At 41.2% G+C, this 27,701-nt stretch overlaps 1 protein-coding gene across 8 annotated transcripts in view; it reads right to left on the reverse strand.

Moving 5' to 3' along the window:
- Positions 1-27,701, reverse strand: part of si:ch211-196i2.1 — a 143,430-nt gene that overhangs the window by 40,776 nt on the left and 74,953 nt on the right. For 7 of the 8 annotated variants that reach the window (XR_015520132.1, XR_015520131.1, XR_015520130.1 and 4 more), the window contains one exon: positions 10,268-10,912. Coding sequence is in view for 3 of the 8 variants with exons in the window: in XM_087300948.1 (XP_087157074.1) it covers positions 10,268-10,912 (645 nt within the window). In the remaining 5 variants the exon portion in view is untranslated. Of the gene's footprint in view, positions 1-10,267; positions 10,913-20,842; positions 20,979-27,701 lie in introns of those variants that run through there. The other variant, XM_087300950.1, reaches the window with a different exon arrangement.

Here is a 27,701-nt window from a genome sequence, read left to right on the forward strand (position 1 = left end):
TTTAATCCTTTCCATTTAAATCCTATATCTATTCTTATTATATATTATATATATCCTTAATATTAAAAATTTTTCATATGTAAAGATATTTGCCCATTGCTCTCTTGTGCGTATTAAGCAGTGTGTAAGCGAGGCGCAACTCCGGAGTTTAGACCGGGTTTGTTTTGGTCTAATGAAAAATCTATTTTAGTTTCTCAAAATAGCAACGCGCCAGCAGTGCGCCTCAGAACGCCTTCCTTTTTAGACCAGAACGCCAATGGGCGCACAAATGAGCGCTAATGCATTTGCTATTTCAACAGCGTAGCGCAACGCCTCAAAACGACTCTTGCGCCAAGCTGAAACTAGCAAAAGACTATTGCGCCACGCCTTGCGCCACATTGCGCCGGGTGTATGATAGAGCCCCTAAGCTCTTTAAAAGCTAATATTCAAATATCTGTATATTTAAATGACATTCTGGGTTCATGTAAACCCGTAGCTTCAAAATTTGATCCTAATTCCAACATATAACAAAAAGCTTGACCCCCAGCAGGACAGAAAAGCAGGGTAACAGAAACAGCAATGTGAAAAATAGGGCTTATTAATTATTGCATCCCTGCTGAAATTTTCTCCCGGGCAGCGCAGTGTCTCCATAATGGCATAAATCAACCCTTCATGAACAAATAGAGGTCTATTACAGAGTCTGAGCCACTGGAGCTCAGCCAGAAACCTCCAGATGGCACCACATCTGGGTTTACTTCTGTTAGGCCTGGTCATTTGTAAAAACCAGGTGAACAGTGTATCTGATTGGGTGATTCAGATTGGGGCAGTTCCTCCTACAGCCAATTATAGCGAAGCGGATGAAAGCAAATATGAACAGTAAGATATGGTGACATATGTAGCATGTAGTGCAGCTTATAACAGCTGTAATATACATAGACAACATCAAAGGCCTAATTATTCCCTTTTTTCATTTTTTCCTCTTGTGTTCTGTCCATCAGACCTGGTTCTTGTGATGTTGCAGATTGAGAAAGAAGTTTTTTATTGTGTTTATAAAAGCTGCACATGCCTTGTTTGACTTATATTATGTGTGACATATCTGCTAGAGCAATTGATTCCAGCTTTTGTGTCAATTTCCTTTTAAGATGAAAAACGTTCGAGGTTACAGAAGTAACCCTTCGTTCCCCGAGGAGGGGAACGGAAGTGCCATGAATGGGAGGATTCGGATCAGAAGCCGCTTATCTGGAGAGTATTGAACGGGCCAATGAATGAAATTAATTGGCAGCGTAAGCTTGCGCAGGTGTGCGACATCTGCAATTATCTCAGCATATAAGCACACCTGAAGCCAGCAGACGCCATCCTTTTAAGCTGAAGAGACTTTCAAACAGCTAAGGGACAGTCATCATGGCGACGGAATATGGCACTTCCGTTCCCCTCCTCGGGGAACGAAGGGTTACTTCTGTAACCTCGAACGTTCCCCTTCGGTTGGGGAACTTCAGTGCCATGAATGGGAGAATATGGAAAGCGCCATAATGACTGCACCTTACCAACACCCCCGATGAGGAGATAGTCAAGCAAGCGTGACGCACCCACATCATGGGGGGCGCGGTCCTCCAACGTGTCCCTGGCCCTAATTTATCCTACTTCAACAGAAGTTTTACGGATTTAGATATATTTTTTGGGAAGTCGTGAGCATCTAGATAATTCTAGGAAATACGACAGTACGTTGGGAAGCGTGCAATCCCGATAGGGAGGACGCTGCAGAGGCCATCCGTTACCCAAGGGGGGGATAGATGGCAGAATTTACCTATGGACTAGCCCTAAAAAGGGGGAGTACGCATAGCAAAGAGTGGTTAGCGGAGAGGGAAGACACGGGTCCGCCCAGGGGGGGGACTTAACCGTGGCGGAATAAGCATATGGGATCGCCTAGTGGGGATCACGCATAGCAGGCACCTATACCCAAAACGCGGGCTGACCAGCGGGCAGACCTACAACGTAGTGGGCCAGCAAGTGACTCCTCCGCTGAGTCAGTGCTGGGGGCCACGGAGGAATCTGCAGGGCTCACCTGACGGGGAACTTTACTGACAGATAAAAAAGGCGCACGTACCTCCGTGTTAGGGAGAATGGCGCCGCAAGCGTGTTTCAACACCCTACCGAGTTGTCTCCTCAATCACCAAAGGGTTACCTAATACCCTTGAGGAAACCGGCTCCACTCGCAGATTGTAAAACCTTGCAAATGTGTTGGGTGTCGCCCAGCCCGCAGCTCTACAGATGTCTGTTAGAGAGGCGCCGCGTGCACGCGCCCAAGAGGATGCAACGCTCCGAGTGGAGTGTGCACGTACTCCCGGGGGACACGGCTGACCTCGACTCGAATAAGCGAGTGAAATGGCATCCACAATCCAGTGGGATAATCTTTGTTTCGATACGGCACTTCCCTGCTGCCGACCGCCATAACAGACAAAGAGCTGCTCAGATGATCTAAAATTCTGAGTACGGTCCACATAAATGCGCAGAGCGCGAACTGGACAAAGTAAAGAAAGGGCTGGGTCTGCCTCCTCCGGGGGCAGCGCTTGCAGGTTCACTACCTGATCTCTAAAGGGGGTGGTAGGAACCTTGGGCACATAACCGGGGCGGGGTCTCAGGATAACGTGAGAGTAATCCGGCCCGAATTCCAGGCACGAGTCACTGACCGAAAATGCCTCCAGGTCCCCGACCCTCTTGATGGAGGCCAACGCAACCAGCAGAGCTGTCTTCAGGGACAGAAATCTTAGAGATACTGATTCGAGTGGCTCAAAGGGATCGGATCGCAGACTCGTGAGAACGAGGGCGAGATCCCAAGAGGGCATGAGAGGGGGGCGAGATGGATTAATTCGCCTAGCACCCCTAAGGAACTGGATGACCAGGTTATGCTTTCCCACGGTGCCGCCAGCTACCGCACTATGATAAGCGGAGATGGCGGCCACGTAAACCTTGAGAGTGGAGGGCGACAGCCTGCTGTCCAACTTCTCTTGAAGGAAAGAGAGCACAACACTAATCTGGCAATTTCGGGGGTCTTCTCTGCGAGAGACGCACCATTCAGTGAATAGACTCCACTTCAGGGCGTAGGCGCGCCTCGAGGAGGGGGCTCTAGCCTGAGTGATGGTATTAACCACCGCAGTCGGTAGGTTACCTAAGTCTTCCTCGCGTCTAGGGACCACACGTGGAGGTTCCAAAGATCGGGGCGAGGGTGCCAGATGGTGCCCTGTCCCTGAGAGAGTAGGTCCTCTCTCAAAGGGATCCGCCAGGGGAGGGCCGTCGCGAGGAGTGAGAGCTCTGATATCCAGGTCCGGTTGGGCCAAAGGGGCGCAACTAGCAGAACCTGTTCCTCGTCCTCCCTGACCTTGCACAGAAACTGCGCGAGCAGGCTCACTGGGGGAAACGCATACTTGCGCATGCCCCGAGGCCAGCTGTGGGCCAGTGCATCCGTGCCGAGAGAGCCCTCGGTCAGGGAAAAAAACAACTGGCAGTGAGCGTTCTCGGGGGAAGCAAACAGATCGATCTGGGCCTCCCCGAATCGCGCCCATATCAGCTGAACAGACTCGGGGTGGAGTCTCCATTCTCCAGGGCGTAACAGCTGTCGTGAGAGCGCATCGGCTGCACGATTGAGCGTGCCTGGGACGTGAATGGCGCGCAGCGATTTCAGCCGCGGGTGACTCCAGAGGAGCAGACGGCGGGCGAGCTGAGACATGCGGCGAGAGCGCATACCCCCCATGCGGTTGATATACGCCGCCGCCGCCATACTGTCCGTCCTGACCAGCACGTGTTGCCGCTCCAGCACCGGTAAAAAGCGGTGGAGAGCGAGGAACACTGCCAACAGCTCTAGGCGATTGATATGCCAATGCAGCTGGGCACCCTTCCAGAGGCCCGCAGCCGCATGCCCGCGACACACGGCCCCCCAACCCGTGTTGGAAGCGTCTGTTGAAACAACAACATGGCTGGACGCCTGTCCTAGAGGCACACCGGCCTGTAGGAACGAGGGGTCGTTCCAAGGGCTGAGGGCGCGGCGACACAGCGCAGTAACCGAGACCCGGTGTGTGCCCGCGTGCCATGCGCGTCTGGGGACCCGATCGTGAAGCCAGTGCTGAAGTGGTCTCATATGGAGCAACCCGAGCGGCGTGACGGCGGCTGCGGATGCCATATGCCCCAGGAGCCTCTGAAAGAACTTCAGTGGGACCACTAGTTTGCTGTCGAGCTCCCTCAGACAGTTCAGCAACAGGCGAGCGCGTTCCTCGGAGAGGTGCGCTACCATGGTGATCGAGTCCAGCTCCATCCCGAGAAAAGAAATCCTCTGCACGGGGGCGAGTTTGCTCTTTTCTCGGTTGACCTGAAGCCCCAGTAGGCGGAGATGCCGAAGCACCTTGTCCCTGTGCATAATCAATTGCTCCCGCGAGTGGGCTAAAATCAGCCAGTCGTCGAGATAATTGAGTATGCGAATGCCCGCGAGCCGAAGGGGCGCTAGGGCACCCTCCGCGAGTTTGGTGAAGACCCGCGGAGACAGAGAGAGCCCGAAGGGGAGGACCTTGTACTGCCACGCTCGACCCTCGAACGCAAACCGCAGAAATTGGCGGTGGCGTGGAAGAATGGAGACATGGAAATACGCGTCCTTCAGGTCTATGGCTGCAAACCAATCCCGAGGACGAACGCATTGGAGAATGCGCCTCTGCGTGAGCATTCTGAACGGCAGCTTGTGCAGACAGCGGTTCAAAACGCGCAGATCTAGGATTGGCCGTGACCCACCGCTCTTTTTGGGTACGATGAAGTATGGGCTGTAAAACCCACTCTCCATCTCGGCTGGAGGAACCGGCTCGATTGCACCCTTCGCCAGGAGGGCAGCAATCTCCTCTCGCAAGACAGGGGCGGACAGGGGGTTGACCCTGGAGAAATACACGCCCGTAAACTTGGGGGGCCGTTTCGCGAACTGAATCGCGTAACCGAGTCTGATTGTGCGTATGAGCCACCGCGAGGGGCTGGCCCGCGCTAACCAGGCAGGCAGAGCCCTCGCTAATGGAGTCATCGCTACAATCGCTGACGTACCAGCGGTGGGGCAGCGCGGAGTGGGTGTGCTGATCCGGGAAGCACGAGGGTCCCGCGGAAGAGCTGGAGGAGAGCGATTCGCTCTGGCTCCGCACCCTGACTCCGGAGAGGGGGCTGGAGGGCTGAGGAAAGGGAGACCGTCCCCCCAGCGCTCGTGAGCCACTGGCGAAGCACGTAGAGTCTGCGAGCCGGAAGGCAGCGCGTCCCGGACTGGCAGAACTCGTGCAGTCACATCCGGGGAAGGGAAAAAGTGCTCTTTTACTGATGTTTTGGTGGCACTGAAAAGTACCGTTGTTATCGGGGCCCCGCCCTCCAGCGGGGAAAGAGCAAGTTTCCTCTTCTCCGGATGGCCTGTCTCAGGGACGCTTCGCGGTCCGTTTACCGGACTTAACGGCGCCCTGGGCAGGAGGGGCTGCCTGCTTTCGAGGTGAACGCCGCGCCCGCTTGGCCGGAGGCGCAGGCGGGGGCGGGGCAGCACTCGTTGGCGGGCGCCCTCGGCGAGGAACAGCGGAGGTGGATGGCTCGGCGGGCGGAGCGGGCTTACGGCCACGCCGATAGATGACATTGCCCATCGCATCCGACTGCTCTTTCACCGCCTTGAATTCCTGGGTGAATTCACCGACGGTGTCGCCGAACAGGCCAGCCTGGGATATGGGCGAGTCAAGAAAGCGAACTTTGTCAACGTCGCGCATATCGGCCAGGTTTAGCCAGAGGTGGCGTTCCTGAACCACAAGTGTGGACATCGTCCTCCCCAGCGCACACGCGGCGGACTTAGTAGTCCGAAGAGCATAGTCGGTCGCGGTGCGCAGCTCATGTAATAAGCTTGGGTTGGACCCGCCCTCGTGCAGCTCGGCCAGCGCCTGCGCTTGGTAGCGCTGGTAGGTGGCCATCGCGTGCAAAGCAGAAGCAGCCTGGCCCGCAGCCTTATAAGCTCTGGCTCCGAGGGAGGCAGACAACCTACAGGCTTTGGACGGGAGGCGGGGCAAACCCCGCCACGTAGAGGCGCCGCGCGGACAAAGATTGACCGCGATAGCGCGCTCCACTGACGGGATCGCCTCATACCCCCTGGCAGCTCCGCCGTCAAGGGCGGTGAGGGCGGAGGCACTCGCAGCACGGGCAGAGAAAGGTGCCCTCCAGGACTGCGTGAGCCTACTGTGCACTTCCGGGAAGAAGGGGACGAGAGGCTTCGAAGGCTTCGCCTTCTGGTCCTCTACGTAGCACCCATCTAGTCGGTCCGGCCGCGGAGCTGGGGGATAAACCATCTCCAACCCCACGGCCGAAGCAGCCCGGGAAAGCACGGCTAACATGTCCGCTTCAGGATCCGATTTGACAGCGCTCACCTGCCCGGAGGGGGCGAGCGGGTCCGGATCTTCGTCGGACAGTGAAAGCCCACCCTCCGATGCCGCGGAGGACATCTGATCTCCGGTGTCAGCGAGTGTGAGAGCTACCATCTGGTTAGACGGATCACTCTCACCACCCGAAGCTTGGATGGAGCGCCGTGAGGAGCGAGAGGTCCGCGAGCCCGTGGGCGGCGGATTAGCTCCCGCTGAAACCCTCAGATCTGCCCGAGCGCCCGCTGCTTTTTTAGAGCAGGAGGCAACTGGGGTGGCTCGCTCTCTTGCGAAAGTTAGCCGCGATCTTAGCTGTGCAACGGTCATGGCATCGCAATGACGACATGAACCGCCCGCGAGCACCGCATTAACATGCTGGACCCCCAAACATGCAATGCAGTGATCGTGTCCATCATCCGGTGACAGGAAACCCCCGCATCCAGAAACGCACAGTCGGAGCGCCATCCTGAAAAGGACGTGCTGCACGACTGTGTTGCTCTTTTAGGAAAGTTGCAACTATACGCACCGCTCTGGAGGACCGGACCCAAAGAACCGCAGGCAAGGGAGTAACCCAGCTCGACCGTCTGCCACCGCGAAGACCCACTCTGGACCGGGAGACACACTCGTTCGCTCTGAAGTGCTGATCAGCAAGAGGAACCCTCATCGACTCACTCAGAAAGGATCTGAAGCGAAAAGGATGGCGTCTGCTGGCTTCAGGTGTGCTTATATGCTGAGATAATTGCAGATGTCGCACACCTGCGCAAGCTTACGCTGCCAATTAATTTCATTCATTGGCCCGTTCAATACTCTCCAGATAAGCGGCTTCTGATCCGAATCCTCCCATTCATGGCACTGAAGTTCCCCAACCGAAGGGGAACTGGTAATACATATTTAATCATTATAACAGAATATGACATAAGTGCAACACATTTTGTAAGATTTGTACAGAAGCACTTTTATGTATTTAGTTTACACTATTATAAAGTCTTATTTGCTTTTAATTTTAAAGTTGAAATTTTTACACTTTAAAATAGGCATTTTTAAGCTTAATTTCAGTTTACTTTTCACTAATACACTTATCATTTCACTATGGTTTTTATTATGATGATGAGTATTATTATTATTTTCATCACCATTATTATTATTATTATTACTAATGCTAATGCTAATACTACTACTACTACAACTACTACTAGTACTACTAATAACAATAAGAATAAGAATAATAATAAGAATAATAACATCAATAGTCATTATTATTAATATTATTATTATTATCTAATAAGGGATGCACTGATATGGATTTTTTGACCGATATTGATAACTGAAATAAAATATTTATATTTAAAAATGTTCTATTTTTATACAGTGAACAATTGATTTTATTGTAAAAACTTCATAAAAGTTTGAACTGATCTTATGAACAGAAGAGCCAACTCAAAGGAAAAAAAGCTATAATTTCAATATAAATAAATAATTGCAAGGTTATTATATATACCTATATCCCTGATTTTATAGCATGCAAAAAATAACTCATTGTGATGCACAACATATCTGAAGAGCAAGGAGGCATGCGGTGGAGAGGGGTGCACAACATATTTCAGAACTGGGAGGAGACGTACGATTTCCGAGAGATTATCATTTGCGGGCATCCAGAAGTCTCTGTGCATATGCAGGAGACTTACAGAGATTTGGGATGTCTGGATATGTGTGTGTGTGTGTGTGTGTGTGTGTGTGTGTGTGTGTGTGTGTGTGTGTGTGTGTGTGTGTGGTCATAGCCCTCACGTGCGCTCATTATAATCAATATGAATATTAGGATCAAACCTAATACAATCTAACATCAACAACACATGGCAAACAACGCGTTGATAAGAACAAATAATCCTATTATAATCCTATAATCCTCAGGTTTAAATCCTGAGGCGATTTAAATCAAAATACACCATGACACTCTATCAAACATATCTACAATGATAAGGAATATGGTTACGTACTGAGATATTAAAGGTGCAGTAGGTGATTGTCTTCAGAAACATTTGTTGTTGTGCTGGTTGAAAGTCTCTCCACATTCGGATAGTACTGATAAGTAAATGATCTAAATGTATTTATATGTATTTTTATATTTTGGGTAAGGCATAAAACTAAAAAAATGTTCATCCAATTAAATAGAGTCGGGCCGATATCTCTCATAATTCCGATAAGTAGGTCAAACTGTCTGTCAGCAAATGTAGATTTGAACAACTGCGCAGCTGTTTGTACGCAGCTCCGTCGGCCACTGTTTGTGCATAGAAGTGCTGCACGCAAGGGCGGACTGGCCATCTGGCAATTCTGGCAAATGCCAGAAGGGCCGGACCAATTTTTAAATGTGGGCCGGTCAGTTTTTTTTAAAAATATGTATTGTTTTTAAGTGCAGACAGCTTTTATCTCTTGCTTGATGTGATATTATGATGATGATAATAATAATAATAATAATAATAATAATAATAATAATAAATGTTAAGCATTTGGCCCAATCGGCAACTGCCGCCTGGTTTCAAGATGGGCCGACCCAATCCGAGGTTACCCATACATAATCAAAATCTGGCAAGAATGTCATATTATTTCACCATCTGTAGACTAAATAGTGAATGTGCGTGTCTGTGGGTGGATCTGTTTCGGTGTGGTAATGTGGGCTGGTGTGGCTACAGTGCCAGGGCTGAATTTTTGTCCCAGTCCGCCCCTGGCTGCACGTTTACAAGAGAGAGAACACGTATGCGATCAGCAAAAACATGCTGAATCAAAACTTTCTAAAATCCTGAATCTATATTGGAGTTACCTTTGCACGCTGGAGAAAGGATGACAACATGGCTGAAGGATTTCTCTTAGACAGGTAATGTTTTGTTTTAAAACTGTTTCAGCTTCACTCAAAGCTGATGTAACGTTGGATGTTGTTGTTACAAATGGGTTATATCTTCACAGAAGTGTTGTTCAGCCACTAAAATCTTCCAGTGAAAGATTGATAAGACTATTTTCAGTTTCATAAAGGTCCTTTTACAGTATCAATAATGTAGATTTTAATTAGTTTAACAACAAAACACAAGTAAATTCTGCTATTCCGCCTAGTCTCTCCCTACATTGTTTACCATGCAACTCTTATTATTCACTCTGTAATAGCATGTCAGTTTGGCTTATTAATGAGTGTAATTCCGCTGGACTAGTACGAGTCGTTAAAACACACGAGAGAGGGTTCTGCTGTCATCTTTAAGGTGCGCGTGCTCCTATTTCAGGAGGTGTAGCTCTGGACGGCAGGGGAGGGACTGTGATTCAGAGATTTATGCTAAGCTGTTAGCATTGTGGAAGATCACCGACTGCACCTTTAACGACCAGCAATTCCACACACACAAAAAAGTACGGATTTTAAAGGAATAAACAAGGTGAGGAGAGCTCCATTATAGTGCACTGGATAAGTCTGAACAAGTTCCGCCCATGCATCTGCGAGGCAGGCAGTTCTGTACAATTACTTCATTTATTGGCTTATAGATATTGGCCAAATTTTAACATCAGACCGATAATGATAACCATAAAAATAGCATTTATCGGTCGATTACTATATGGTTGCAGATATATTTGCATCTATAAATCTAATAATAAAAAATAATAGATATAATCATCATAACATATTAATTAATATAATAATTATTATTTACAGTATCCTTCATTTTTTAGCTTTTATTTTTTTTTTCATTTTTCTTATTTCAATTAACTTCCAAGATACTATAACTTCAACCATAATCACAAAACCATATTTTTAACTGAAAAATAAACAAAAACAAACAAACAAATGAATAAAAATACATTTCCACAACTTTAGTAATCAATAACGTCAAATATATAAAATTTATACTCACAGGCTCACCTGGGGGCCCCATTGGCCCCATAGGCCCTCTTTGGATGCGATACATTTTCCCATCAGACCCACGCACAATGTCTCCTTGTCTGCCTGTAAGCACAATGGTATCCGGATGCTCCTCAGATCCCCCTCCAGATCCTGCATGAATATCTGGAGATTTCGATGGTGTCCTTCCACTGCCTTTTGACACATTGTCCCAAGAAGTCCTACCAGGAGCCTGTGTGGTGACCTCGAAGTCCTCTTTTAACAAGTTGGATTCTCCATCCTCAGGACTGGATGTGGTCATCAAGTGGATTTCTCTACTAGGAACAGTACTTCCGGTAGGTTTCTCAGATACATCCAGATTGATAATTGTAGTGTCCACTGGCTTCTTTGGTAAAGGTTTGCCAGGTTTGTGCTTGTCAACGGTGATGTTTTCATCAAGATGTTTAGATGTGGATTCTGGCTTACCATCACGGCTGCTTGTAGTGTCAGTTGGGAAGGTTTTGGAAGGTTTATCTCCATTTTTAGACAAGATGTTTTGGTCCAGAAGGTCTGTATCCTCATCCACCTCAAACACATCTCCACGGCCCACAATTGCAGGACGCTTGGATCCAGTGGGCAAAGTCCCATCCCCACGAATAATCCCACGTCTACGAAGACCCTAAGAACATAAAACAAATGACTTCACTGAATTGCCTGTAAACTATCATTCCGTTCTGCTTGTTTTGGTTTGTACATCTGGGAGCTTTGTGTACCGTAATGTGTTTAATGACAATATAATCACTTGTATTTCTTCATAGGGTCTAATTTACCGTGAGAGTGTTTATGTGGCTTGATTAAAGCTGTAATTTTCATTTTAACATATTGTTGAATTTTCTGCTGCTAACAGATGTTAATGTAAATATGAGTTGGGAGTAGTTTCAGTGCAAATAAAACAACAATAATTGAAACTATTGTACCCTTCAATCAGCAATGATGTAGTGAGATCTGACCTCATATGGACCTCATATGGTCAGATATGGACCTCTCATACATTTGTGCCACTCCATAGTAATAATAACATCAGGCCATTGCTGTTCATAAGCAAATTTGATGCTTTTAGTGGTTCTTTGTGATTTATATTACACAAATCAATGATTACTGGCACACTGAGAGTCAAAAAATGAATACAAGCAAATAAAATGAATAACCGTTGATACCCATGATACTGTATAGTGCCACAAATGCCCTCATGATGTGTATGAAAGGTTACGTTTCTTTCACAGAATGAGTGGTTCAGTCTCAGAATGGAAGCCAGATTCTTTACTGTTGTACAGAACAAAAAGTCACCAACATCTTAGAAGGCCTGAGAAGAAGTATATCAATAACAAATGTTCGCTTTTAGCTAATTTTTTGCTTTAAATGTCTAGATGACTTTAAAGAGTAAAGTGCTGTTGACAAAACATAGTCATGTAAACTGTGTTTAAGCATGGTTATAACACCCACATGCACACACAAATACTGTTTATAATTTAGTGTTGTTATGTTACTGGAATTTGTAAATCAGATATAATACCAAGAAAATATCGATAATCGATACCATTTTCGATACTGCCACCACTTGCCAAAGTGTGCAGCATCCACTTGAATGATGCAAAGGCAGCCACAGGACAAGGCACCAATGCTCTCACCACACACCAGCTATAGGTGGATTGGAGAGCCAATTCAGTGTATGGGGATGATGGGGAGGCCATCATGAGTAAGGACCAAGGGAGGAAATTTGGCCAGGACACCAGGGTTACACCCCTACTTATTACGAGAAGTGCCATGGAATTTTTAATGACCACAGTGAGCCAGGATCTCGGTTTAACATCTCATTTGAAAGATGTTTACATTTTAGTGCTGTCAATCGATTAAAAAAACTAACTAAATGATCACACTTTTTTGCAATTAATCGTGATTATCGCAATTAAAAGACTTGTAATTTTGGCAATTCAAATGTAAAATTAATGTAAACTCAAGACAAAGAAACTATTTAAATTCAAAATATGATTTTCAGAATTTTTGTTCAACTTGTAACACAGATTTCCTCATGTAAACAATATACCCGCAATAAACCATCAAGATTTTTAAACTGTTTGACAGCAATATTTATTACAGAAATAAACACACAGGCATGTTAGTGTCATTTGAATTTCAAAACAATCAATGCCAATAACAAACAAAAATGGTTTCCACGTTGGATTCTAAATGGACTGGAAAAAAATAAATAATAATAATGATAAAAATCCAAAAAACAATCATTACAAATATGGAACTGGGAAATTATAATAATTAAGTATTGAACACAATTGTACTCATCGAAAAAGCTTGCATTGCTGATCGTTGAGAATATTAAAGATAAAGTAGAAACAATTTAGCTTATTCCTCTTTTACATTCAGCCAGTTGCTAAGACAGTACAGTCTGTTGACATTATTGGGGGACAATGTGGTTCTTTTTCTTTTGAATGATGTGACCTGAGAGTCAAGCAGAATCACCAAATCAGCATATGAATTTCGCTGCCTGATTTTTGTGCCACTGGTGCTACAACAAGGATGTGAGAAGCATCAAGGGGTATGGCTATATTTCACAAAGATTCTGACTAAGCAACGTGAAGCAGACGCTTTACAAAAGTTGCGTGAAAGGGGAAACAGGTCAAACATAATGAAACATTGGAGGGCTCATGGAATCAACTTAAAGGCAGAGGAATGCAAATCATCTGCCAGTTTCACTGAGTACCTTTACATGGACACCAATACTCAGATTTATGACTGAGTTGGCTAAATACTCTAAATAGTCTACCATGTAAACAGTGAGTTTTGATTATCTTAAAGGACCACCCTGAGTCACAAGAGTGTTTTCCTTTTCTCTCGGCATGCGGTATCAAACTCCATTAAAACAACAATTTTCCAGCAGTCTTTAGATGTTCTCATACAATAATTGTCACGGTGCATGATCAATATGTTGCTGAATGAAAGTAAACTGCTGAACTGCAGTTAAAGTCTACAGATTAAAAATGAAACACTCGAAATTACATGAAACTCTGGAGGAAACAGTGCATAGCCTGGTAATGCGACATTAATTGTTTTATACTGAAACTTTTCTTGTAAAAGTGCTTCCTTTGTCTTATCCATATTTCTTTGCACGTTAAACACATGTCGGCTCAGCTGGAAATAAAAAACTGTAATTGCGTTAATTGCGTCAATTTTTTTTAACGTTTTAAATATTTCAAATTAATCGCATGCCTTAACGTGCTAATTTTGACAGCACTATTATATATACAACCTTATAACATACATTACCAGAAAGATAATGTATCTCATAATGTAAAAACCACCTTACCCTACCCTTACCCTTAAACTCAACCCTTAACCCAAATGTTAAATGTCAAAAGACCTTGTTAAGTACAATTTTTAAGTGTTTGATTTACAAGGACACAAGGCGCGTCCTTGTAAACCACGTTAATAGTTGTACACCTAGGTCCTTTTACACTTTTGTGTCCTCATAAACCACAAAAACAAGTTCACAAACATTTGCACATACAACATTTTAAGACAAAGATTCGCAAAAAAAAAGAAGAAGATGAAAAAAAAAGGGTGAAATGATAGAGAATCGTAGTCTGGATTCCATATGGCCTGGCTTGGTTCTGAATGGGAAATGAAAAACAGTCACTCAGTGTGATAAAACACCCACATCATGATGTCAAAGGCAGAGGATTGTTGCTGTATATCAACATGACATCATACAAAATTGAAACATGTGTCTCCCTAAAATCAGCTGTGATTCTGTCTAGTTGCTTTATTTGCATGAAGTCTCAGCCAGGTATTTTGGTCATATTGGCAATTTGAGTACTATTTTGTGGCATTTGCAAGATGATGCACTCAAAAAAAAGATATTTGGGAGACAAGAAAGTTATTCATGAAAATCTATTCTGCACTGTTATAACTATATTTTTCCAGTCTGTCAATTTAATGGATTATGGAAAAAATAAAAATGTTAGAAAGTAAAAAGATACTTAATGTACAAGTGTCAGTCAAAGTTATGTTTTATATAAAGAGACTCTAAAGTTTTCTTTATAGATATTTACATAAACTTGTATATATGTTAAGATTACAAATAACTTTTGAGAAAATTTCATTTAAAACCTGTTGAATAAAATAAAATTAGTATCGATTTTTAATGACGAAACACCATTATCAATATCGATAAAAAAAAGATTCAGTATGTAGTTTCGGTATGAAGCACTATAGTTTTATTAAAATGTGGCTGCTAAGCGCACACCTTAAAAGTAGTGCCAATAAACTTAGAGTGCAAGTTTGTCATTTCCAATGGAGGCGCGAGACTTGCAAGATGTGCATGAGTGAAAAGCAGGTAAACTGCGTGCATTGTTCCAGCTGCACCTAGTTAAAATACATCTGAATTTTTTCGAATGCTCTGAGCGCTCCCAATTCATGTAAGCAAAACTAACTAATCTGCTTCACTCTTTGTATGGAATATACACATTTCAGTAATAACAGCAGACTAATTACTTCAGACAAACACTGCGCATCCAAACACTGCATGTTTTTACTTTTCTCCATAAACTTGCATCAGAGCTGCAGCAATGATTTGTCCACTTGTCAATGGTTGATGGTCACCTAGCTTCAAGAGACACCAGGGAAGCGCGAGCGCTAAGTCCATTGTAAGTTGTTAAGGAATCCATGCCCACGCGCTTGTCACTTCAGGTCAGAATAACAATAATTGTGAAAATGAGTGCCGTATAGCAGCAGTGAGGAGATTGTAAATAAAAAAAGGATGTAAAGATGTCGATAGAGTGGCTTTTTGGTTTCTTTTCTTGTACATCCCAGCCACTAATTCCCCACCTGAAAGAGTTTTTAGCATAGAGGGTGATGCAGTCATCCAACTTCACAATTTGTAATGTTCAATATGTATTTGAATAATGATGGCTGGTTCCTTTATTTGAAAGCTCAGATTTGATTATCGTAATTTGTGTTGTTGACAGAGTTTGAGGTTTACTGTATCATAACTATTCACACCTTAATGTTTGCTTTGATTGTTCAGAATTTACGCTTTAACCATTGCACACACTTTCTAACATTTTATTCATCAAGTTTAAGTCTCTATAACACTTATGTTTATTTTATTATGAAGAGTTGAGATATCTTGTTTAAATATTTTTGGTTTTGACTATTAAAACTATTTGCCTTAGCCATGCTGGTAAATAAAAAAAAGTGCCTAAATAAAAAAAATATATAATATTCCTAAATTTATTGTTAAAAATATTCAATCATTATCGATATTGAATTATATGAAACATGATATAGTTGCTTTTTTTTTGCAATATCGCCCAGCCCTAGAATAATGTTCAATCATCATTCAGAGTAAAATGTATATTGATGTAAAAATAAAACAAAGAAACTGTATTTTATAAAATATAAAAAGGAAAGATTTTAGATATTAGTGGCTTTTTGTTGAAAAACTAAGTGATATAAAGATTGGTGCATTTAAAATGATGCCTAACTATCTATCTTAATGGGATAGTTCACCAAAAACTTAAAAATTCTATCATCATTTACTCACTCTTTATTTGTTTCAAACCTTTCTCACGTTCTTTCATCTGTTGAACACAAAAGAAGATATTTTGAAGAAAGCTGCAAACCTGAAACCATTGATTTCCAATGATTTACTGATTTGACTTGTTTATCCAACTATAAAAGTCAATGGTTAAAATGGTAAAAGCCACATAAGGCTGTGTAAACAGTGAATACATTTGATTTCTTAGGTGAACTATCCCTTTAAATAAAGTCTTTTATGATACCAGACAATTTTAGTTCTAAATATGGCATATATATTAGTTACACTAAATTACATTTTAAAGTCAATCTGTTAATCATGTTGAAAAAAAACCCTGCAAATACTCTACATAAGTAAAAAAGAACTCAGTAAAACAGCCCCGTTCTAATACTAAAGCTAGCAAACTAACAATGGCTCTTTCTGTGGCCACGTCCTGATAAAACGACACTTGATCTTCACCTGGCAATGAAGGCCTGCCGTCCAGCTTATCTTCCCACTGTTAGTCTGATGATATCCCTCTAATAGCCTTCCAAAGAGGGTCTGAACACACTGACTCACAATAAGGTGGCCAGTCACCGAGAGAACAGCAGCTTCCACTTCAGCTCTAGCCAGAACAGCATCTGACCACCAGGGGGCTTCATGTGACCAGGACCAGCTTTAAAACATAGTTGCAGTAACCTCACTTTTGCAAGTGCTTGTAAGGCACTTGCACAGAGTTTGTAAATAGAGGTTGAACCTGATTATTTCAAGTAACTAAAGTGATGATTTTTTTTCTAATGGGGAATAAACCAGCCAAACTGGCATTGAAAATCAAAACTAAGTATGGGAACAAACACATAATAAGTCTGAGTTTGTAGTGGTGACATTAAAAAAAGAAAGTTCAACTTATAGTACACTGATTATTTTGACAAGGTGGGGGAAAATATTGAAGTTATGATGAGATCGGGTTTGATCATATACTGTATATAGGAGTTTTTTTTATTTTTTTAATGTTTTTATTTTTTTTATTGTGACAATCCAGGGGGGTATTCCAGAAAGCCTGAAGGCATTGTCAATAGATCGACAAATTCACAAGTCACCACTGAAAGTCACGGTGAGAAAAAAAGACAACACACTTTACAGAGGCAGAGCTGGAGGTTTTAATAAAGAAATTAAGTTGTTAACTGCACATTTATACTATGGACAGAGTTCATATTATCAGTGATCTTTATTGACTGATGTAGCTTTAAAAGTGTCTGCAATTATTGCACTCAACAGCATTTGGAAACCCTAAAACAATTATATAAAAAATGTATTGAGTGTGTGTGTGTTTGTGCGTGAATAGATGTATACATATGAATGACTACATCTTAAAATATAGATATATTTTCCTAGAAAAGACAAAGCTGGCCCTTCTTATACTATTATACATATGCTACAGAATAATGTGAGGGGTGCAAAGAGAGAGAGAGAGAGGAAGAGAAAAAAATCTATGAAAGATTCGAACTCGCTCTGCTGTGAGCACCATCATGATCTCTAATGGCGCACTGACCGCTACAATATTGCGGTGCTCTAGATTGTCTGTGTAATGATATGCGGTGGTGTATGGCCAAGAACTGTACAAGAGTGTATAAAACAGTTTAGTGTGAGGCATAAGATGGATTTACACGCTATTGCCACATTGTACAGTAGCCTAAATGCCCTGATTCAAAAACAATAAGCTTCACTGAATGTTTTCTATGGTAAGCGCAGACCCACGGTTTGTCACGTTTGATTTCAAAAGGTTTGTTAAATACATTAACGATTCTTTTGAAAAACAACAACGTTCATTCAATTATTCATTTTGATACGAGAAAGAAACCTATGCACGTATAAAGTTACCTCCATTTTTGAAACCAAAAGCTGAGGTTATCCACTCACTCTTAAACTTATCCGGATATGTCACATAACCTGTTTTCTGGAATACCCCTCAGAACAACTGAATGTTTACAGACATGCTGTGATGTGAGTGAGATGTATACAAACAGTTGAAGTCACAATTATTAGCCCCCCTGTTTATTTTTTTTCCTTATTTCTTCGATTTTTTTCGACACATTACTAAACATAATAGTTTTAATAACTCATTTCTAATAACTGATTTATTTTATCTTTGCCATGATGAAAATAAATAACAATTTTATAAATATTTTTAAGACACTTCAATACAGCTTAAAGTGACATTTAAAGGCTTAACTAGGTTAATTAGGTTACCTAGTCAGGTTATGGTAATTTGGCAAGTTATTGTATAAAGATGATTTGTTCTTTAGCCTATTTGACTTTAACTTTATGTGCAACTCTGATGTTTTTCAATAAGATTTTAATTTTCTCTGTTTGGTTTAGTATGATCATATGTTCTATTGAATTGTCACGTGGTTTCTTAAAACAAGATAGATCATAGTTTTACCATGGTTAGCTTGGCATTGGCAATGGTTACCAAACCATTGTAAACAAAACATTTGCCTTTGCTACGTAAATTGCTAGTAAATTCGTCTTGCTTGTGCCTTTTTGACATTGTAGGAGTATCCTTCAGTGTTTTTGTGCAGAGTCTTGGATTGCTTTTATAATTAAGGAACCTGAGTTACAGTTCGGTTGATTTGGTGAACTGGCTCTCTATGCTCACAGAAAATACTCTGTCTAAGTGAACAATTGATTTGCAAATAAGGCATCCCTCAGGACCATCAGTTTTGCTACATATGACCTCAGTTTATCATCAGGAACTGTAGTTTTTTTTTAACATTTATTTTCTTTTTTCGTAGCCCCCTGTAAATATTTTTTACTCTCAAAGGGATAGTAACCATTGATTTTAATTCTATAAATCACCAATGATTTTGTAAAAAATCTTCCTTATCTACTTCATAAATGGCCTGAGGGCAAGTCAATTAACAGCCAATTTTTACTTTTGGGTGCGTGATGCCTTAAAGGTTTGCTGCTAAAAAAAAAAAAAAAAAAAAAAAAAAAAACGTTCCTGACTGAATACAGTTTAGAAAGATTGAAAGCGTCCGGATGACAGATCTGAGGGAGAGGTAAAGAGTTTCCAAAAAAATAAAAGGGATATGCCTTTAGGCTTCAGAGACATAATTTACACGTGTCTACATGCCAGCTAACCACCATAGAGCTAAATACAAAGCAGTTTGTAAAAAAAAATTTAAAAGACATTTAAACTCCGTTCTGAATGTTATAAATTTGCATCCAACGCCTCGGTCTTTAAATAGTGTGTGCAAATTGTTAACTAACCACACACAAACCCACCACAAACCCAGTAAACAATTTGTGTTTAATAGACATCTAATAGACATCTAAATGTAGACAGCTTGGCTAATACAAGGCTAAACTTGACTGTCAGTGAAAATCTAATAAGAATAGCCAAAAAACTAGACTAGTTTTAGACAAACCTTATGTAGTCGTTCATTTCCTAGTTTTAGTTAAGATGACTAGGTTTAGACGTCTATTAGACATCTATTAGACATCTTTTAAAAACAAACAATGCTTTCTTTCTTTCCTTCTCTCTCTTTCCTTTTTTCTTTGTGTTTAATAAACGTCTAATAGACATCTAAACATAGACAGCTTGGCTAAAACAAGGCTAAACTTGAGCTGTCAACGAAAATCTAATAGACATCTAAGAATAGTCCAAAACTTGACTAGTTTAAGACAGACTTTATATGTGTAGTCATTCATTTCCTTATTTTAGCCAAGACAACTAGGTCTAGACGTCTATTAGAAATCTATTAGACACCTTTCAAACACAAACAATATTCTTTCTCTCTTTCTTTCTTTCTTTCTTTCTTTCTTTCTTTCTTCCCTTCTTTTCTAAACAATTTTGTGTTTAATAGACATCTAATAGACATCCAAACATAGACTAAAACAAGGCTAAACTTGGGCTGTCATCAAAATCTAATAGACATCCGATAGTAGCCCGAAACTAAACTAGTCATCAAATAGACAAATTAGACAGACTTTGAATGTGTAGTCAGTAATTTCTGTTTATTTGATGATTAGTTTTGGCCTATTCTTAGACGTCTATAAGTTTTTCACTGCAAGCCCAAATTTATACTTGTTTTGGCCAAAAAGACAATGTTTTGACGTCTTTAGACATCTTTAAAAAAAAAAATGCTTTCTAAGCAAAGGAGCTATTCTGACTTGAAAGATGTTGACTGTGTGTAAATCTATCACAGACACAGGTATTTGACCAATGTCAAACCAGCCAGATCTTGTACTTCGACTAAACTATAAATTGCTTCTCATGTCATATCCCTCTTAAAAAAGTGAAAAACAAACAAAATGTTATATGGAGAAAATATGGTTAGGCACAAAACCAAAATTAAGTACGAAAACACCAATTACATCTGCACAAACAACTGAATTAATTCTCAGTCCATTAAGTTATTTTGGTTTTGTTATAAAGCCGTCGCACACAGCTGTTGCTTTTCTGCCACTGAGGGATTTTAAATATAATGTCAGGCTGGGAAATCACTTTAGCTCTATGTATAATAATAATAAAAATATAAAGAACAGTGGTTATTGTGCAGTTTATTAATATAAGAAGCATAAAAAATAATAGTGAGAAGTGCAAAGAAATTGTAAAGATGCTGTAAAATACTGCAAAACCAATAAAATGTCAAACAAATTTAAAATCTGCACTCTGACACTGGACGTGAACCCAGAACTTGTGGTCGAACCAGCTCAGTGAAAACTATTTCCCTCATAAAAACCAAAACCACTGTAACCTCTCACATCTGCAGCCAAACCACAGTGAGGCTTCAGGAGAGACGGACTAACACTTGATTACACGCATATGACATATTTTTCAAAAACGAATATTTAGACACGTTCAGAAAGATGAACTCAAAGCAGAGGCTTTTATGAAGCATTGGATTAGTAAAACCCACGTTTTTTTATTAAACGCTTAGTGGATGGATGATTTGTAAGACCAATTTTTCCCAAACAAACACTTTCAGAAGGGTTGCCAGAATGAAGCCATACCTTTGGAATGCGATTCCTCTGACCTTGCGCTCCAAATCTCATTAAATCCAACAGAAAGCATGCTAGCAAACACATCCAGATCCTCATGATGGCACACACACATTCACACATACATCACCTACAACAAAAACGCAATGAGACTCAGAGTCAAATATGCGCAAAACACACTAGCACACCCACAAATGCTCAATTCAACTCACACGCATGCAGGTTACACACACATATCACCTACACAATGAGACACCTGTTTAGCTGCGTGGCTGGAGGGCAGATTGAGCGGGTGATTGTTCGAGGGTTCGCTCTTGTCACTGTGAGTGGATAAGAACGCTTGTAGTGTCCAGATACAAGTGCTTACATGCTCACTGAAGTGGATCAGAATTAATTGATAGCAACAGTATCGTTCATGCAATAGAAAGTAATGGGTCGATGGGGAATTCATGCCCTGCCAGTGTTTGCGGACACATTTTTGGCATCGCCTCGGAGAACGAACCAGTTTCTTGACAGCTTGCTGATACAAATAATGTGCAACTCGAGAAGAAGAAGAAGAAAAAAAAGCCTGCCAGTGCTATGAATCAAAGATCTGAAATGAAAGAGTAGGCCATCCACACCCTCAGCTTGTAACACAGAAAACAATCTGGAAAGTCTTCATAGAGACAGTCTGTGGGGATCTGTCACAAGGGTCCTTCATAAATAGCAGATAATTGCTTCCAGAAAGCTCCAGTCAGTCCTGATTTGTAGGACTCAGATCAGTGTTGACAAGTGCTGAGTGTCTGTCTATCTGTCTATATCCTTCCACTTATTCATCCGTCCGTCCGTCCGTCCGTCCGTCCGTCCGTCCGTCCGTCCGTCCGTCCGTCCGTCCGTCCGTCCGTCCGTCCGTCCGTCCGTCCATCCATCCATCCATCCATCCATCCATCCATCCATCTATCTATCTATCTATCTATCTATCTATCTATCTATCTATCTATCTATCTGCCATACACCAATCCATCTCTGTTTATCCATATAAAATTATATAAAGAGTTCATATGCAAAATCTGATGACTCCGTTGTTATGAAGTTTTGTAAATACTTTTGGCAAATGAATTCTTGGATGATTAAAATGTATTGAAAATAAATGGAATTATCAGTTTTTTTTATTTTTTATTAACTGTTCATATAGTTTTTTAACCCTCCTGATATTTAACATAGCAAGGACATTTTCATTTTCTATTATAATTTTCCACTAAAAAAAGTTGTATTTATTTTAGTTTGGCTGGAATAAAACCAGATTTTATTTTTTATATTTATGGTTAATATTATAATCTCCCTTAGGACTTATTTTCAATTGCCAGCAGAACAAACTACATTTCAAAAAATATAAAAACAAATCTTGTCCCTATTAAATATTCATTCATTCATTCATTCATTCATTCATTCATTCATTCATTCATTCATTCATTCATTCATTCATTCATTCATTCATCCATTCATTCATTTATTTTCCTTCAGCTTAGTCCCTTATTTATCAGGGTTAACCACATCGGAATAAACCGCCAACAATTCCAGCATATTCCCAGTACTGGAAAACACCCATACATCCTCATTAACACAGACAATCATACACTACGGCCAATTTAGTTTATTCAATTCACTTATGTCTTTGGACTTCGGGGAAAACCAGAACACAAGGAGGAAACCCATGCGAACACAGGGAGAACATGCAAACGGCACACAGATATGCTAATTGGCCCAGTCAGGACTCGAATCAGCTACATTGCTAACCACTGAGCCACTGTTCCGCTTCAATTAAACAGAACTTGCTAAATATTTGAAAAAGAATATAAATTTCACAGGACGACTATTAATTTTGCCTTCAACTATATGTTGTTAGGAAAAAGGAATTACAAAGGAATTGTTTTAAACACAGCTTTAGGGCTGTCAAAGGATTTTAAAAATTAACAGATTAATCACACTTTTTTGCAATTAATCATGATTAATCACGAAACGTAATTAATCATAATTAATCATGATTAATCACGAAATGCCGTATTTATTACAGAAATAAAAACACAGGCATGTAAGTGCCATTTGAATTTCAAAACATTCAATGCCAATAACAAACAAAAATGTTTCCATGTTGGATTCTAAGTGGATTACAAACACACACACACACACACACACACACACACACGCACGCACACACACACACACACACACACACAGAAAACATGCGTAGTGTTGGTGAGCGAGAGGGATCCCTTCAGATTCATCAACAAGCATAATCGCGTTCATCAAATTTGCTTAAACTAAGCATTCTGAGCATTATGGCTGTATTTCACGAGCAATGATTCTGACACACCAACGTGAAGCAGACGCTTTACAAAAGGGGGGAAACACGTCAAACTTAATGAAACATTTGAGGGCTCATGGATGCAGATGTCTTTGACAAATTGCGAATTCATCTGGCACTTTCATTTACATGGACACCAATACTCAGCTTTGATAATTAGATGATACTGATTAAGAGTCGACCATGTAAGGAGCGATTTTTAAATACCTTAAATGATCACGCGAGTCCCGAAATGCAGAGGTTTTTCTTTCTATTCGCCATGAGGTATCAAATTCCATTAAAACATTCTGAATGAAAATATGCTGAATGAGAGTGAACTGTAGCTAAAGTCTAAAGATTAAAAATGAAACTCCCGAAATTGCATGAAACTCTGGAGGAAACGCAGGATAGCCTGGTGATGCGACATCAATTGTATTATACAGAAACTTTCCTTCTAAAAGGGTGTCCTTGGTCTTATCCAAAATTCGCTCACTATTCTGCTGCCCAAGGCAGCCGGCCCTGAACACACGTTGCCCAAAAGAACAAAAAAAAAAAACGGTAACTGCGTTATTTGCGCTATTTTTTTTAATGCGTTAAATATTTCAAATTAATCACGTGCAATAACGCGCTAATTTTGACAGCCCTATATATTTTGTCTCTTTTTTTTATTAAACTGCTGCTTGGAGGTGGAGTATTAACTCACTTTTTTCTCGAGTCTGATATATTTTGCATAGTAATAAAGCATTTTTGCAGAGTTAGATAAAAGCTTGTCCAAATTTAACTTGAGCTCTGCAGCGAGAAACTTCCTGTCAGCACTGAAATTGTCGTTGAGCTTTTTGAAAAAGAGGACGTATGTGTGGGTGCAGCCAATAGAGGACTGAGGAATGATTGACAAGTGCAGAATGTCACTAAACTCAACCTGTTAATATCAGCTGCCTATATAAGTTGAAGTTAGGAAATGAATACTGCGTGCACCTCCTGTATGTAACTTTCGCATTGCATTGAAGATGCCAGAATTTGGTAAATCAAAATATTCTTTTGTATCCAATTAACTGCTAATTATCCTAACCCTTGAAGAAAAACCTCTCCTGACCTTTTTTACTGAACACGCATGGAACTGATTGATTATTCCAACAATATCCATCCATTTCTATTCATTCTAGTCATCAACCCATCTCTCAACCCATAAACCAGATCTATCCACTCATCCAACCATATTTATCTCTATCTATGCTTTTATGTACATCCACCCAATCCACCAATGTCTACCAATTTAATTACCCACTGTATATTCATCTACACATACAACCAGTCTTATCTATCAACTCACATCTATCCACACATTCATGGCTTCTATTTTATCTACAGGTATCTGTCTTTTAAGTAAAAGTAACGCGGTATTTCTGCATGGTCACTTTGCATGTGATTTATTGTGGGTTTGGGGTTGGACGGTACTAAATTACTGTCTCAGAACTGATAATTACAGCAATGAGTTAGAGCTGAGGGCACCCGTCAACAGTTTTACTGCCCACGGGCAAAAAGACAGTAAGGAGGAGAGCAGGGCATGATGAAGACACCTGCCTGGACAATGAAGTATAATTACAGAGTTTTCAGCAAACTATCATACACACTCCATAAAGGACAAAAAAATATGCTTTAAATTATGTAACAATTTGCACAGTTGAGCTCTTAAAGGGCGGAAAGTTGCAAAATCACATGGTGTTTTTACGCTTGTTTATTGTCATTGTGACATGCGAATTGGAGTTTTCTCACATGTATAAATAGATGTTAATTTAATTTCAAACACATTTATATTTGCTGCACTAAACAACTGTCAGATGCTGCAGTAAAACAGATCAGTCAAATGAAGAAAACATTCCTTAATATCGCTTTGCTGAAATGTTTTAATAGAACACAATTTATTAAAATCGCCTTTGTCTCTTGTGCGCTTTAATAAATCCGTTTTACACTTCATAGTTATTCATGTTTTCACAAAAGATTCTCTGAATGAGCTAACTATCGGCATAGTTTAATGCATCAATGCATTGTTGATGTAGCATCTACTGTAATCAGCTGAGAAGGGTTTTTTTTTTTAGCTTGAGACATGGAAATGGCATGCGGTGCAACCTACATGAACAAAAGACAGGAAAACAACTTATTGCTTCAATTATTACTAAGATGACAGATGTGTTCCAAGGCGTATAACTCTTAAACTGTTTTTTTATATACAAGATTGCATGGCAACTGATCTATGCGCTCACTTCAGTCTGTGCATCTGTGCTAGAACTGTGTGTGAGTGAGTGTGTGTGTGTGTGTGTGTGTGTGTGTGTGTGTGTGTGTGTGTGTGTGTGTGTGTGTGTGTGTGTGTGTGTGTGTGTGTGTGTGTGTGTGTGTGTGTGTGTGTGTGTGTGTGTGTGTCTCTGCAGAGACTTATCAAACTGTTATGCAAGAGGCTTGGGGGGGGGGAAACTAGACTAGAATAATTCATAGAATAACTTTAAAAAGTTAAAAGGGTGGTCCACTAAAATATCATATTTTAAACTTTAGTTGATATGCAATGTAGCCATGTGAACATAAAGAACATCTCTCAATGCAATATGCTCAAAGTTCAATGTTCAGCGAACAAAGTTTGGAGACTACAAAAAAATACATCCGGGCTAGTAAGATCACAATCGCTTCAGTTTATGTGCATTCACCACGTGCACACACCCTGAGCAGCAAAGAGGCATGGCTAGATGTGCTGTCATGTTATGACCGAGAAAGCTAAAATGCGTCCAAATGCTGCTATTTTCACAGAGCTTCTTTTGTGTCTGTATTTGGGATTCCAAAGGATATGACAAAGAGAGAGAAGCTTACAGTTTAAATTAAATTATGTTCCAGAGAATTCTGAAAAATATAAAGCTAGCGTTTGACAAAAGAGAACTCTGAGATCTCTCAGTTCAGTGCTGAACTTGGCTCAAAACTCCTTCAGCTGACGAATGTAAACAATGGGAAATGCTGTTTGGCACCACTAACAATTTAGCTACAAATTCATATTTATCAGTCAAACCGCTGTAAACACCCACAATCTTCAGCAGCGCAAGGAATTAAGATTGTAATTTTTCTGTTAGCTGATTAGCTAATATAATCAAAGTAAGGCATATGAAAAAATAACAATTTTCTACCAATGAAGCATGAGCACACATTGATTTGCACCTTATAAACACAACTAAGCTTTAAAATACACTGTGGGCCACCCCTTTAAATGCTGTATCCATGATTTTGCTAGCATCTGTTAAGCTGCATATCCAGGCTGCATTTATTTGATCATAAACAAAATAAAAATGTGTTACAATAAGACAAAGATTTTATAAAAAACAAACAAACAACAACAACAAAAAACGCTTTATCTTAAATTCACTCTCAGAAATAAAGGTACAAAATCAGTGACTATTTATACATTTTTAAAAGGTACACTTTTATTTCGTACAGATGGACATGTGTACTTTTAAGGTAGTTTCTCAACCACATTCCTGGAGGACCACCAGCTCAGCACATTTTCCATCTTCCTTAACCAAACACCTGATTTAGATCATTAGCTCATTAGCAGAGACTGAAAGACCTGTAATGGGTGTGCAAGACAAAGGAGACATCCAAAACATACAGTGCTGGTGATCCTCCAGGAAGGTGGTTGAGAAACACTGCCTTAGGGTACACTTTTGTACCTTTATGGCTTTTTTCCACTGAGTGGTACGGTACGGTACGCTTTTATAGCCATCTTCACTGTCAAGAAGAACCAAAAAGTGAACCGTACCATACCACTTTTTGGGTACTCTTTCGAAAGGGTACCTAGCACAAAAAAAAGGCAGAGCAAAATGCTCAGCCGAATGCATTTGGTTTACAGATTAGTCACTAGCACGTACACAGGCAGGAGAATGAAAACACAGGAATTGCCATTTTTAAGTACACAGCTGAGACATTACACCATAATAATATATACATATTGTAGCGAGTCAGCTAGTACCACGTCGCCCTGGGCACAAATCCACACCAGCTGGATCACTCATCAACCCCGGATCGCTCACAGCTGGACCTCATCAGCCAGGGAGAGATATAAGCCAGCCCCACACAGAAGGAAACTGAGCTTCATTTGCACATGACTCCCTGCGCTAACGCTTGTCTCTCTCTGTCTCTTCCACAGCCGAATCCAGCTCGTGACCGATCCAACACCATTCCTCTCACCAGTCTTCACCATCTCCCCGGAGCACTTGAGCACGCACCCTTAAGAAGAGCACTCATTCACCCCTTTACACTTGTAAATAAAGCACCCTCCGGGGAATTGTTTGTAACATCATCTAACTGTGGTTGTGTTTTCAACTGGTGGAGAATGCGGGCATTGCAGAGGGAAAAAATCAGAAGAAACACTTACCATTAAGAAGAAAATAACCGCTGAATTTTTCTTTGTGTTTGTTACAGACAGGCATCCGCTCTCTCTCTCTCCCACGCTTCCTCTTACTCGGCTGTCAACATCCCGTCGCCATGTCTTTGGAAGAGGTACTGCTCCACCTA

Source organism: Danio rerio, chromosome 21 (genome assembly GCF_052040795.2).
Source record: "Danio rerio strain M-AB ecotype USA chromosome 21, GRCz13ab, whole genome shotgun sequence".
Classification (NCBI taxonomy): Eukaryota; Metazoa; Chordata; class Actinopteri; order Cypriniformes; family Danionidae; genus Danio; species Danio rerio.